Here is a 13,234-nt window from a genome sequence, read left to right on the forward strand (position 1 = left end):
TAATAACTTCACTTTGCTCAAAGAGATATTAAATGTCTGCTTTTTTAAATACCCATCTACCAATAGGTGCCCTTCCGTGCGAGGCATTGGAAAACCTCCCTGGTATTTGTGGAATCTGTGTTTGAAATTCACTGCTCGGCTGAGGGACATTACAGATAACTGTATGTGTGGGATATAGAGATTAGGTAGTCATTCAAAAATCATGTTAAACACTATTATTGCACACAGTGAGTCCATGCAATTTATTATGTAACTTGTTAAGCAAATGTTTACTCCTCAACTTATTTAGCCTTACAAAACAAAGGGGTTTTGGGTATCTGTACTTTACTTTACTATTTATATTTTTGACTACTTTTACTTCACTACATTCATGAAGAAAATAATGTAATTTTTTACTCCATACATTTTCCCTAAGACCCAAATGTACTTATTACATTTTGAATGCTTAGCAGGACAGGAAACTTGTCAAATTCAGGCACTTATCAAGATAGTCTCCCTGGTCATCCCGACTGCCTCTGATCTGGCAGACTCGCTAAACATACACAAATGCTTTATTTGTAAATTATGGTGGTGTCGGAGTGTAAAAGAAAATGATGGCGTCTACTTTTACTCAAGTAGTATTTTACTGGGTGACTTTCACTTTTTCTTGAGTCATTTTCTAATAAGGTATCTTTACTTTTACTCAAGTATGACAATTGTGTACTTTTTCCAACACTGTTTATTATATATTTTACAAATGTATCCACTGCACTCACTCGTTTTTGTAAATATATAATATATCCCCCTAACCCAACGTAGCATACAGTACCCGTCGTCACACATTTTAATGGTGGGTGAGACCGGAAGTAAACATCATGTGACGTTGAAAATCAGATGATCAAGTGTAGACATCTTTAGTCACGACTACAACGGTTAATTCATACATTCCTGGCTGTATTTCTCTGGTAATTAATTGATACATCGCACTAAAGGTTTTACAATATTTTAAAGCATGTTGCAATTATTGTATTGAAATCACGGTGTTTATATTTTCAAGGAAACAAGATCCTAGACTGCTGCAACCATGGCGCTCAGCGATGCCGACGTTCAGAAGCAGGTACATTGCAACTACAGCCTTTTAACCTTCACCCGTCTATCCATCTGCTGCTCAATTTAGGCCTTTTTTCTTTCTTATCATAAATTATGGCAACTATATATTTGTAAGGAGCAGAATTGTGATTGTATCATGCCAAGGTTGTCATTGAAAAAAATCTGAAATACTACTAAAATACAATCACAATGTCTAGTATGATTTAGACATCTAATTGCACAATACATTTACTCAGTACGGTATTTGTGAGGGAGAGATGCAATATATGGTCACATGATGGTAAAACCCATGGTCAGCTGAGGAGTCCTATGTCCAGTTGTCTTATCTCGCCAACCCTTATCATGCACTGTATATACAGTAGAATTGATTAGGAGGCTTCATAATTACAGTTCCCTCTGTAGTTTATGGTTTAGAAACATGTTTTGTTAGATGAACATTACATGGAAAATTATGGAACAGAAACGTAAGCTATACACCAGGCAGACACATTCCACACCACATGGTGGAACCAAAAGAGACAAGTTAATTAATGTACAGGGTAATGAAGCTTTTTAAGTCAGCCTCTTGACTCTCTTCAGCATGAAATATGACTTGGAAAGCATGCCTAATGTGGTGAGTCTTTTACTGTCAACTCATCTCTAACTCCCACTGTTTTTTCCCACTCTATAGATCAAACACATGATGGCCTTCATTGAGCAGGAGGCCAATGAGAAGGCAGAGGAAATTGATGCCAAGGTACAGTGCTTATTCACAAGTGACTGGCATAGTTCAGCGCACACACACATTTTGTGTGTTTTCAACAAATAAAAACTCAAAAGATTTGCATAGGCACATTCAACTGAAATAAGAAGGCATGATCCCTCCTCTAAGATATAATGAGAATTTACTCAATTAAATCAATCATTTTAGCTGTACCTTTAACTGTTCTACTGGTTCAATGCTTCTTAAAATGTATCCTCAATCGTGAGGAATGACCCTACCATCATAAAGACAGGGCCTCCTCATTGCATGCTCTGAGTGACAAGTGTCTCCCCCTGCAGGCGGAAGAGGAGTTCAACATCGAGAAGGGCCGTCTGGTGCAGACCCAGAGGTTGAAGATCATGGAGTATTACGAGAAGAAAGAGAAGCAGATCGAGCAGCAGAAGAAAATGTTAGTCACTCTTTTTCTTTACAGCTCAGGCAGTGTTGCTGCTAGTCTCTTAGCTCCCTCAGAGACTTCCTCAATCTCTTCTTTCTCTAAAGAGGAATCTGTCTGACACACAATGTCCTTTAAGTCTTTTATATTCTAAATTTGAAGTCACATCCAACCGCTCATTCATTATAAGAAGCACAGTATATGTGCTATGGCTTACACCTGCTTGGACTTGTGATGTGGTCCTGTGCCACAGCCTCTTGTTTACTTACCTCTCTTCCTCTACAGTCAAATGTCTAACCTGATGAACCAGGCTCGTCTGAAGGTGTTAAAGGCTCGTGACGACATGATTTCAGTAAGTTTAATTTGTCTTGGCTGGCATATTATTTTGTTCAAACACCGGCAGTGGCATGATGTTCTGCTATAGCACCGCATTCTATGTAAATAATAGGCTAACCCTCTCAATGTGTGCACTCAGGAAATGTTGAGCGAGGCGCGTCAACGGCTGGCCAACGTAGCCAAGGACCCAGCCAGGTACCCAGCACTGATGGACGGGCTGGTTCTGCAGGTGAGGCCTTTTTTGTAATAATGCAATACTTGTCACTGACACAGTTTTAGTGTTTTATTAGGATTCCCATATGAATTGCTAAAGCATCAGCTACTCTTCCTGGCGTCCACACAGAACACATGACATAATACTGAACATGAATCGACAAGAACCGCTGAAGGAGAACTACATGCGTGGAAAATAAGACCAACAGAACTTAAAAAGGTCCTGTACTGGGACAACGCTGAGAGAAACAGAGATAACTATTACTTTAGGCCTACATTCATATGTTACATTCAGTATAGTTTATCAGTTATACAGTCCTGCATACATATCAGTATGCTGTACATAGGCCTGCATGTTATTTAGGTCAAAGGCGCTGTGCGGTGAGTTTTTGATTTGATTTAAAGCAAATGTTTTTAATGTGTCTGTTGCTCTGTTGTTTAATATTAGGGTTTCTATCAGCTTCTTGAGACCAAAGTGACCATCCGCTGTCGTAAACAGGACCTGCAGGTGCTTAAGGTCAGAATGATCCTTTTCACTCTAACAGTTCAATGTTGTTCAAGTGCATTTCCTTTTATACAGGGTTGATGCATGATTCATATGTTTTATTCCTTTTCAGGCGGCTATCCAGAAGACCATTCCCGTCTATAAAGCAGCAGTGAAGAACAATATTGAGGTTCGCATCGACCAGGACAACTTCCTGTCTCCAGACATGTAAGAAGACAGTGCCTTGTCTCAATGTGAACCCATTCATTTCAAATAGGTTTTTACTTTGAATTAGTATTGATTAACACATCATTGAAAAAAAATGTCTTCTGTGGTCTTTCTAAGGTGTCAGTCAAGGGTTCATGAGTTAATTCAAAGTGGTTTGTATGTCTCCTTCAGTTCAGGAGGTATTGAAATCTACAACGCTGATGGGAAGATCAAGGTGTCCAACACCCTAGAGAGCAGACTGGACCTCATGGCTCAGCAGGTAAGGGCACAGGGACAGTCTCACAGGAACTATAATTGTACTATGAACAGCTAGCACATCTAGTTCATTGACAGTTGTCCTATATAAACAACCAACAGTGTGAATATCCTCGCATAAAGCTATCGGCTTACCATCATTCTTTAGATGTATACACTGTGTGAAGTTTTGCACATGATTGTACTGCAAATTCTCAGATGTAGTTTGGCCCCTTACTCTGTGGTTTTTCATGAGGTTCAGCTTGGCACTAATCCAGTGTCTGTCTTTCTGCTCAGATGATGCCTGAGATTCGAGTGGCTCTCTTTGGTCAGAACCAGAACCGCAAGTTTTTGGACTGAGTGTCTCCATCCATCGTCTTGAAGAGGAGTTATTTATTTCTGTTGTGTGAAAGTTACCATTCCTGTGTCTGTGAGAAGAATTCCAAAAACACAGTTAAAAATGGAAAAGACAACATTTGCTGTTTTGTCATGTATTGTTGTATTTCTTTGCATCTTGGGACAGTATAAAAGTTGAACTTCATTGCAGATGTGAGTAGGAGGAGCAACTTTTGCACAGTGGTAATGGATCTGCTGCTCCCCCTGGGGATCTTGGTTTACACACCTCAGTCATCTTTATTATGATTGGCTGGACAGTAATAATTTCAGTCTGATTGCTTCAGGCTAATAATATCTTCCTCTCATGAAAAAATATAATAAAAAGTTGCATGGAGCATTGACTCACCCGTAGCTATTTGCTCCCATCTATCTATCAAAACATTGAAGACCAACTATGTCCTTATTGAATCCAATTAATTTATTGATGTAATGTCTGCTGTTGTATCATGAAACAGAAGGAAGGGTCAATATTTCCATCTGAAGAGGTTATAAGTATAAATCGATAGTATCAGTTGCCTGCTCTTTTTTGACCTACACATTTTTCTCTTATCGTATCGTAATACAATGCATTTTTTGTCTGACAAAGGAGTTGCTCTATAGTCTCTTGTTATTTATTAAATTGAATCATCCATGGCCCCTCCAGAGAATCTCATGACATGTTACATTTTTGGGCTGCATTCTTCTGACTAGCAACAGCCATTAACTAAGTGGGTATAACACAATGGTATTGTGACCCCGTCAAGTCAGACTAAATAGCATAGTACTGGGGTAGTTTTATTGAGAAAGGTTTGCACACTTGAGAAGGAAAAAGGGAATAAGGAAAAGGGTAGAATTCTTTGCTTCTGTTGCTTTTCATTTGTAAGTATGCTTTATTTTATTAATGTAAACTTTGGTTGAATTCAATTGTCTGATTCAAATTGTATGATTATCTCAACATTCCTGTTCAGGGCTGTGTTTCATTGTTCTTAGAAATCCAATTTTATTTGTCACATACATGTGTATAGCAGATGTTATTGCGGGTGAAATACTTGTGTTTCCAGCTCCAACAGTGCAGTAACATCTAACAATACACACAATCTAAATTGAAGGAATGTATAAATATTTGGAGGAGCAATGTCGGAGCGGCATAGATTAAGATACAGTAGAAAAGGATAGAATACCGTATATACATATGAGATGAGTAATGCAAAATATGTAAACGTTATTAAAGTGACTCGTATTCCTAGTTGTAATGCTGGTGAGTTACTGCCGCTCTGATATCCAAAAGTTCTTCCCGGCTGTATGTAATAACACAAAAAAAGTCCTGGGCTAATAATGTAATAAATTATACGTAAAAAAGCAAAATACTGCTAAGTTTCCTAAGAACTTGAAGCATGGCAGCCCTACCCGTCGGCACCATTTTCTCTAGTTGCATATGTTTGCAGTAGTACCTTGTGTTCTAAGTTACAATCTCTGAAAAACTCTTTGTTCATTGTTGAATTAAAGCTAGTATTCAGTTGAATGAGTGGCCTCAAGAAGGATTTCCACAGCTGGTTCTTCCAACCTCCAATGACACTGCAGAACAAGGTGGTTTTGCCCTCTAGAGGGAGGTATACCATCACCCTCCAGTTGGCAGCTGTGATGTGCTGTGTGACGGTATGCGGCGGGACCCCTGACCCCCGTCAGAGGGAGACGATGATGCACCAGGAGGCCTCCAGACAGATAGGGGGTCGTGTGCATCTGACAGGTGCAGAACAGCGGCTCGACGCACACCTTCGCAAGCTAAAAGAACAAGAGATGGCTGCGGCCCAGTTCCCTCCTGCCTTTCACTTCTTCAAGGCACGGCCCCTCATCCATAAGAGTCCCATATTTAGCCTGCTGCAAAGGATGCCCAAAGGTAAGACAAGTAATACAGTCCCACTGCCCTAGTGCAGCTGAGGAGCACCTTGACTCACCTTATAAATATGTTTACCATCAATTTAACTGCATTTAGTACATTCTCGATACTGGGTCACAGGGGCAGCTCTCCACATCCACAGCTCATCCCTGGTGAGTGTTGATTGGCTGGTGAAGAACATTACATACAGGCCCCATTGTTACATCTGCTTCACATGGGGCAGGTCTGTACGGTTTGTCTTCTCTAGTCGCCGGCCCTTCCCTACCTGGGACTGCCTCTACTGGCAACTGTTGAAGACCTTGAGAGCCAACATGGTGGATCCTACAGACTTTGACTACAGGTATTCCACTATATCATTAGAGCCAAGCAATTCAAATAGGCGTCTTTGAATTAACACATGTAGTAGCAAAAAGACAACTTTCTTATTCATGGAAGGGTAGTTAATTGTCTTTTTGGATGTTTTTTCCAGCTTGATGCAGAACCTCACTCTGTTCACTGAGGATCCAGACACTACCTACCCGAGCCAGGATGCAGTGTGGGAGAGGTTTGAGATGGTATTCGTGGCCATAGCTGGGCTGGTCACCTACGCTCCTGTGTTTAAAGACTTTCTCTACAAGGGCTTAGAACAGCTGTTTCATGACAACATCATGTACCTGGAACTAAGAACTGGACTATCAAGGGTTAGTACTGTGGGCCTTAATCGAAAGTATATTGGGCAATGTAGTGAGCTGGAATTACATGTTGCCTAGGCTATATTAGATACCTAGATTCTTTTTCCCCCCAAGGGTTTTTGGTGATGTGTTTTGCCTGTTTTTATTCTGCACATCCTGCAGACATATGAGCTGGATGGAAGCATCCATGATAAAGCCTGGTCCCTGAGGACTTATCAGGAAGTCACTCAACAGTTTGTGGCTGAACACCCTGGCTTTCTGGGAGCTCGACTCATAATTTCCGTCCATAGGTACAGTACAGACAAATACTATTTATAAATCATTTCGGACACTATCTGTGCTTGATTGTGCTTGCCTGTTGCAATGGAAACAATAGAATGATTGGCACTGCCCTTGTGTGCACCTTAGGCTTCTAAGTGTGTCTGATGTTAAAGCAGCTGTAAAAGAGGCCATTCAGATGCAGAATGATTTCCCAGAGTTTGTTGCAGGATTCGACCTGGTGAGAATTCTCTTGAGGGGTAGAACCAATCATTATGCCCACTCATTACTGAAAATAAATACACAAACAATTTCATGACTTAACACATTGACATAATTATTATTTATTATTATTATTATTATTATTATTATTATTGCATCTATTCGACACACATTGCAAAATAAACTGTTCTTTTTTGGTATTAGGTTGGCAGGGAGGACAGGGGAAGACCTCTCTGGTTCTTCAGGGAGGCCTTATCTCTACCTGCAGAGCTTGGAGTCACGCTGCCATACTTCTTTCATGCAGGAGAGACTGGTAAGCATAGGATGATTGATTTAAAACAATTGTGTAATTAACAAAAACAAATCCACGGTATATACATGTACACATTATTGTGATGTACTTATAGTATAACGTGTGTGTGTGTGTGTGTGTGTGTGTGTGTGTGTGTGTGTGTGTGTGTGTGTGTGTGTGTGTCTGTGTGTGTCTGTGTGTACGCATTCATACTTGCGCAGACCACGAGGGCACTGAAGTGGATGAAAACATTCTGGATGCCCTACTGTTCAACACCACACGTATTGGGCATGGGTATGCCTTGGCACACCACCCACTGGCAAAGGAGCTCTCCAGGAATGGAAATGTGGCCGTGGAAGTATGCCCCATCTCAAACCAGGTAAATGCCATATTGTCAGTACTCATCATAATACAACTAATTCCCATTGGTTAAATAAAAAAGCAGCACTGTAGGGTATTTCAGTTGGATGGAATAAAGTTAATCTTAACTGTAACTCTAGATATCTCTGTGTCAGTTGTCATTAGTCCATTGAGTTAAATCAGTGTTGACGTCCCTGATTCCTTGTGTGTCTATGACCAGGTGCTGAAGCTGGTGTCCGACCTAAGGAACCACCCTGCAGCTGTGCTGATGTCTGAGGGCCACCCCATGGTGGTCAGCTCTGATGACCCGTCCCTGTTTGGGACCACTGGGCTTTCCTATGACTTCTATGAGGTGTATGTGGGCATCGGTGGCTTGAGGGCTAACCTGGGCACTCTCAAGGAGCTGGCCATCAACTCCATAAGGTGAGGTCAAGAGTTGTTTAGAGAATTTAAATGTAATAGTATTTCATGTACCTTTCATGTATCTTTATGGTATTACCTCTGTTTGCTCTGGATAATAAGTGTTTCATCTCTCATGACTGTTAACATAGCTAGCTAGCGTATGGGTGATTGGGTTCAGAGATTACCAACTGCTTAATTTGTAGTCATGAAAAGTATGTTTGACAAAGTTGTAGTTATATGTCCTAGTAACCACGACTCTACCATAGATATAGCTCACTGCCATCACAGTTGAAGGAGAGAGGGCTGGCCATGTGGCAGAGGACGTGGGATAAATTCATCTCTGAGAACTCATACAGTAATCCCTGAGCAGTCGAGGACGGGACTTCTTCAAAGCCACAATGTCAACTCAGCTCTATATGATGTCAATGCAGACATATATTCTATGACCCTCTGGTGAAAATCTACAGTGAATCAATAACAAACCACAAATGAGCGGAAAATACAGGAATCATGTTTATTCTTTGTTTGCATTTACATTCCGGACCAAGGAGAACACAGCTCAATAGCATTTCACATTATGTGAGGAATGTCCCCATGAAGCTATGTACAACCAACAGCTCACTAAGATTACACAGTCATCTCACTGCTGACCACTGCTGACCACCAGCTTTTCAAAGCATGATGATAATGATGTGTTCATAACAAAGTGGGAAGGTGGTAATTACCAGTTGATAATAACTCCTATAGTCCCGCTGTATTGTCTCTGGTACAGTAGGCCTAACTATCTCAGTATATCAGAAGTCTTTAATCAGATTCTGTATGTTCCAGTGCTGCCCACTACACTCCTGAATGATGAGCTGGTAGTAGGTGTCCTCCCCTGGGGCAATCTCCAGACATCTCTTTGTCTGTCTGTTCTGGATGGCTTTTCCCTGTAAAATACAACAAACGTTCTACTGTACAGCATCCCACAATAAAAAACACTCTATTGTAAATTACAGTTCTTTTAGCCATGGTTTTGTGCATGTTGCCTTTGAAATTCACTGTGTTTCAATATGCTTATTAGTATACATTTTTCTATTTACAGAGTGTTGTAATACTCACCTGTTGGAAGTCCCAGAGCATGTGGAATCCCTTCTGCTGGGCCACCTTGCACTCATACAGTCCTGGGGTTTGAGTGCCAGTGTCCACCAGACAGCGATTACTGTCGTACTTATGAGACCTAATGCCTCCAATGTAGATCTCCCTACTGGCTCGATAATAACAGTTCTGGACAGAGAGGATAGATATTTAGGCTTTTCTGAGTCTGTGGTATTGACAGTACTTTGCATTGTGGTATGGGTTGAATCCCAAGTCTGCCATGGGATGAACCATATTATACATGTAGTTAAATACAAAATACTAAGCAATGTTTCTACAAACCTGTGGACCATAATAATGGCATCCATATAAAATAGGTGTGTTCCCTGGAAATGGGCCTTGATCTATACAGAGATCCGTCTTCTGGTCATTGACCAGCTGTTGATTTTATGGACAGAGATTAAACAGTTATAAAAGTGCAGATTATAATCCTGGTACCAATAAAAAGTGTGTAGTGTCTTGGTCGCGTAGTTGAATTAATAGTACATAATAGAACTGCAGAGTGGACTGTGTGTGTGTCTGTGCGAAGAACAATGATACATGTTTCAGCATCACTCACAGCTCCATAACCAAGCAAGTCACCCAGGGGGTCTAACATGGGATACACGTTATCCAGATACCACTGGAAGGGTTTGCAGTTCAGCCTCTTTCTCAACTTCTTCCTCTCTGAAACATCCCCAATGTCTATGCCGTGATCCTGTGGTGAGAAAGAGGAAGATTTCTAAATCCGAAACACAGGCCATTTGAGCAATCCACCTATTATCCACCTACTTTTTTTACCCTCCAGATATTTACATAGATCATACTTCAATATCCTTATTGTGGCATTGAATAATGTAAACGTTTCACACTAAGTGCTAATTCTGACTGTCTAGTCTTCTTTCAAGCTGCAATAACAGTGGCGATTGTTATTCTATATTTTGGAACCCTTTTTCTTAGAGTGTACCTTCAGTGGGATGTTCCAGGCAATGTTGACATTATGTTTGTAGTCATCCATCCAGACCTCAGCCACTCTCAGAGCATTCCTCTTCATTGTAATGCTCAGGTCGGGGAGATAGGGTTTATGAGCCCTCTCGATGTGGGCTATTTTAGAACAAGGTATGACCTCGACACTTCCACCACATAGCCACACCTCGACACACCAAACACCAAGAGAGAAGGAAGAGTTTATAGATAATTCTGCAAACACAAGTCTGCTTTGATTTCAAACATTTATTTAGAAACTGTAGCAGAGGGGCTTACCCGGATACCCAGTTCAACATTTTCCCCTCCATAGATCTTCATACCACCATCCAGAGCACCAATTTCCCCAAAGAACAGGCGATCAACCACTAGTATGCCCATAATGGAGGGGCTCCTGACAAACATACAGTACAAATCATGGTCATTTCCACATTGGGAGAAGTGACATTCATTTAATGAATATATAATGCAAAATAATAATCCAGGTGTAAATATTAGGTATGATTTTCATCCCAATGCTGTGCTTTCCTTATCGTCTATTCAAACAGATTTGTGAAACTGGACTATCATCCTATACTGAAATCACGAACAACTCACTTTCCTGGCTGTGACTCGTCTTTCAAGGCATACCACTCAGGTTTGAAGGGCTCGTACATACACCACAGGGCCCAGTCAAAGGTGTCTGCAGCAGGCCCATAACGTGTGACTGTCAAGTCATCGAATTGGACTTTGTCAAACACCGGTGTCAACACCAACGTGCGGTCCTCCTTTATCCGAGCTAACAGAGGCTCCGCCCTGTTCACACAAACACAGAGTCAAAACACCATGTTGGGGGGGGGGGATTCAAAACGTCTCACTGAGATATTTCATTTAGACTACCATTCCACATGGGCCTCTATGTGGGCATCCAAGATGGCCACCACATCTCCTTCAGCTTCCCTCCACCCTGAGAGGCGGGCCTGTGTGAGACCGAGCTGCTCTTTGTGTCTCACTCTCTTCACCAGGCCTGGACGCTCTTCATGGATGAAGCTGATGTAGGCATCCAACTTCTCCTTTAGATCCTCTGTGAAAGCACACACTTGCAAATCAGTGGTACCTAAGGAAAGTTGAAAGCCACACATATGTTCAATCTAAATGTTAACAATTGTAATTTCAAATGTTTATATGCGGAGAGCGTTGACCAATTAGGCAAACCATTGGAGCTGTGGTCATCCACCAGTATAATGTCTTTGAGCAGGCGTTGGGGGGTCTTGTCTATGATGCTGCGGACAGCTCTCTTGATGATTGACAGGGCCTCGTCCAAGTAGATCAACACCACGCTGATGGTGGGCAGGTCATGGGGATACTGGTGCTTAGCACACCTAACAGGCACAACAAACACATTTGGTCCACCTCATATCATTCATTCACTTCACCAAAGCTGCTGCTTCACTCTTAAAGTTAGTCAATTTCAATGTCATTTGTCAAACTGCATTAAAAGTGCTGGAGATGGAATTGACCTCTGATGACCTCGGATGCAACAGACTGTGGTTAGAATTCAGAAGTCTTGAGTCAAACATAATTTGCTGTGTAGAGGTGGTGGAGGAATGAGGAAAATGATTTACTTAGGATCGCGAGTATCAGGGATTTCCCTGTTCAGGGGTAGTCGGTCACTCAGGAAGGCATTGTAACCATACATCTGAAACAGCCCCTCTGCCTCTTTCTGCTCCTCCTCTGAGAGCTCATCACCCCAGCTTGTAAACAGAGCTGAGTTGGGGTACAACTTCTTCACCACCTTCCTCTCCTTCTTGACCTCGGGAGCCTTCACAGCCTGCCCCTCTTTCGGACTGATCCCGTTGTCGATTGACTTCACTGTGGACACACATGACAGCTGCTCATCAAACTAAAATTAATTGGTTATTACTGAATAATTCCGATTGTTTAAGGCTGCCAAATCAATGAAATTCAGGTGACTAGTTGAGCCACATGAGTCACTCCTTTTGATACTGTACAAACAAAGCATGAACTTATTTGCACTGTTTGCATTAGCTTTTTAAAAGTTGATGAATAAGGCTTGATCTGCCTCGGAGGATTACCTTGACATAACTGTAAAAGTAAAAGTAAACATTGCGGAAAACTTTGGCACACAGACGTTGATAGAAAAATGTAACAAGTTTTGTGCAACAATCAACAGTATACAGGATTAAAGAACAATCTAAAATGGTAATTTTATTTAATTCTTTATTAGTTTATTTAAACTCTTTATTTAATTGGGAACAGATTCCCTTCTACAATCATCACTGTGAAGTGTGAGATAACTTTTTCTGGGATCAACTCTACATGTTGGTTTAGTCTAGATTCTAATATGTTCTCAAATCCTTCCCTCTAAATCTGCCCTACTATCTAGAACAGTGGCAGACTGCAGTCCAGGTACAGTACGTGGACAGAGCTACTGCCAATTCCCTTCCAGGTAAGTCACAGTTAAATTAAGGATATTGAGACTCACCCAGCTTCTCGATGTGAGCCTCCATCTTCTCCAGCCTCTTGAGAATGTCCTGGCCTCTGGCCGATTCATTCTGATGGGCCCCCTTCAGTCTCTCCTCATGAGAATGAACCTCCCACTTAATGGATGTGATGTAGAGTATTCCAGCAGCCATGGCCAACAACGGGGCCAGCCCTCGAACCCAGCCTAGCCTCATCGTCCCTCAGCGTGTGAGTGCTCAGCCTGGGGATACAGACAGGATAGCCTTCCTCTCTCACTCTCTCACTGAGATCCAGGCTCCCCTGAAAGGAGGGAGGGGTGATGTAAGACATTTCCAAGTGAACAAAAGAGAAGAGCAGTTGCAGATAGTCAATCAAAAATGTATTTTGTTTAATACAAGTTGCAACAAGGAGAAACCTCCAGGATAGAAGCAGAGAAAATGTCTAACTGGCCTTCTCTGAGAACACCCTTATATC

At 41.6% G+C, this 13,234-nt stretch overlaps 3 protein-coding genes across 3 annotated transcripts; 2 read left to right on the forward strand and 1 right to left on the reverse strand.

The window, feature by feature from the left end:
• Window positions 1-825: 825 nt before the first annotated feature.
• Window positions 826-4,497, forward strand: LOC139378566 (V-type proton ATPase subunit E 1-like). Its single transcript, XM_071120852.1, has 10 exons — window positions 826-944; window positions 1,037-1,096; window positions 1,760-1,825; window positions 2,131-2,240; window positions 2,511-2,577; window positions 2,701-2,790; window positions 3,223-3,291; window positions 3,392-3,486; window positions 3,658-3,745; window positions 4,018-4,497. Exons 2-10 carry the CDS (start codon window positions 1,064-1,066, stop codon window positions 4,078-4,080), a joined length of 681 nt encoding a protein of 226 aa, XP_070976953.1. The 5' UTR covers window positions 826-944; window positions 1,037-1,063; the 3' UTR covers window positions 4,081-4,497.
• Window positions 4,498-4,612: 115 nt separating this feature from the next.
• LOC139378564 (adenosine deaminase 2b) lies at window positions 4,613-8,575 on the forward strand. The gene is made up of 10 exons (XM_071120851.1): window positions 4,613-4,974; window positions 5,602-5,992; window positions 6,113-6,332; window positions 6,462-6,672; window positions 6,826-6,953; window positions 7,072-7,162; window positions 7,348-7,456; window positions 7,657-7,814; window positions 8,016-8,218; window positions 8,464-8,575. The coding sequence occupies exons 2-10, from the start codon at window positions 5,617-5,619 to the stop codon at window positions 8,561-8,563; spliced, it is 1,596 nt and encodes a 531-aa protein (XP_070976952.1). The 5' UTR covers window positions 4,613-4,974; window positions 5,602-5,616; the 3' UTR covers window positions 8,564-8,575.
• A 415-nt stretch (window positions 8,576-8,990) lies between these two features.
• On the reverse strand, window positions 8,991-12,975 carry LOC139378563 (probable polypeptide N-acetylgalactosaminyltransferase 8). The gene is made up of 11 exons (XM_071120850.1): window positions 12,783-12,975; window positions 11,902-12,148; window positions 11,492-11,658; window positions 11,177-11,360; window positions 10,895-11,092; window positions 10,577-10,691; window positions 10,281-10,466; window positions 9,894-10,031; window positions 9,617-9,712; window positions 9,299-9,463; window positions 8,991-9,126 (listed from the first exon to the last, which is right to left on the reverse strand). Exons 1-11 carry the CDS (start codon window positions 12,973-12,975, stop codon window positions 8,992-8,994), a joined length of 1,824 nt encoding a protein of 607 aa, XP_070976951.1. The 3' UTR covers window position 8,991.
• Window positions 12,976-13,234: the final 259 nt, after the last annotated feature.

This window comes from Oncorhynchus clarkii, chromosome 21 (assembly GCF_045791955.1).
Source record: "Oncorhynchus clarkii lewisi isolate Uvic-CL-2024 chromosome 21, UVic_Ocla_1.0, whole genome shotgun sequence".
Taxonomy (NCBI): domain Eukaryota; kingdom Metazoa; phylum Chordata; class Actinopteri; order Salmoniformes; family Salmonidae; genus Oncorhynchus; species Oncorhynchus clarkii.

Excerpts from the sequence above, each read along its gene's own strand:
- LOC139378564 (XM_071120851.1), top strand. The coding sequence starts at position 5,617 with ATGAGTGGCCTCAAGAAGGATTTCCACAGCTGGTTCTTCCAACCTCCA. Across the intron at positions 5,993-6,112 it reads GCTGCAAAGGATGCCCAAAG|GGGCAGCTCTCCACATCCAC; the intron begins GTAAGACAAGTA and ends ACTGGGTCACAG. Across the intron at positions 6,673-6,825 it reads TAAGAACTGGACTATCAAGG|ACATATGAGCTGGATGGAAG; the intron begins GTTAGTACTGTG and ends CACATCCTGCAG.
- LOC139378566 (XM_071120852.1), top strand. The coding sequence starts at position 1,064 with ATGGCGCTCAGCGATGCCGACGTTCAGAAGCAG. Across the intron at positions 1,826-2,130 it reads CAGAGGAAATTGATGCCAAG|GCGGAAGAGGAGTTCAACAT; the intron begins GTACAGTGCTTA and ends CTCCCCCTGCAG. Across the intron at positions 2,241-2,510 it reads ATCGAGCAGCAGAAGAAAAT|TCAAATGTCTAACCTGATGA; the intron begins GTTAGTCACTCT and ends CTTCCTCTACAG.
- LOC139378563 (XM_071120850.1), bottom strand. The coding sequence starts at position 12,975 with ATGAGGCTAGGCTGGGTTCGAGGGCTGGCCCCGTTGTTGGCCATGGCT. Across the intron at positions 10,467-10,576 it reads ATGTTGAACTGGGTATCCGG|GTGTGGCTATGTGGTGGAAG; the intron begins GTAAGCCCCTCT and ends TGGTGTGTCGAG. Across the intron at positions 9,127-9,298 it reads TGCTCTGGGACTTCCAACAG|GGAAAAGCCATCCAGAACAG; the intron begins GTGAGTATTACA and ends TGTATTTTACAG.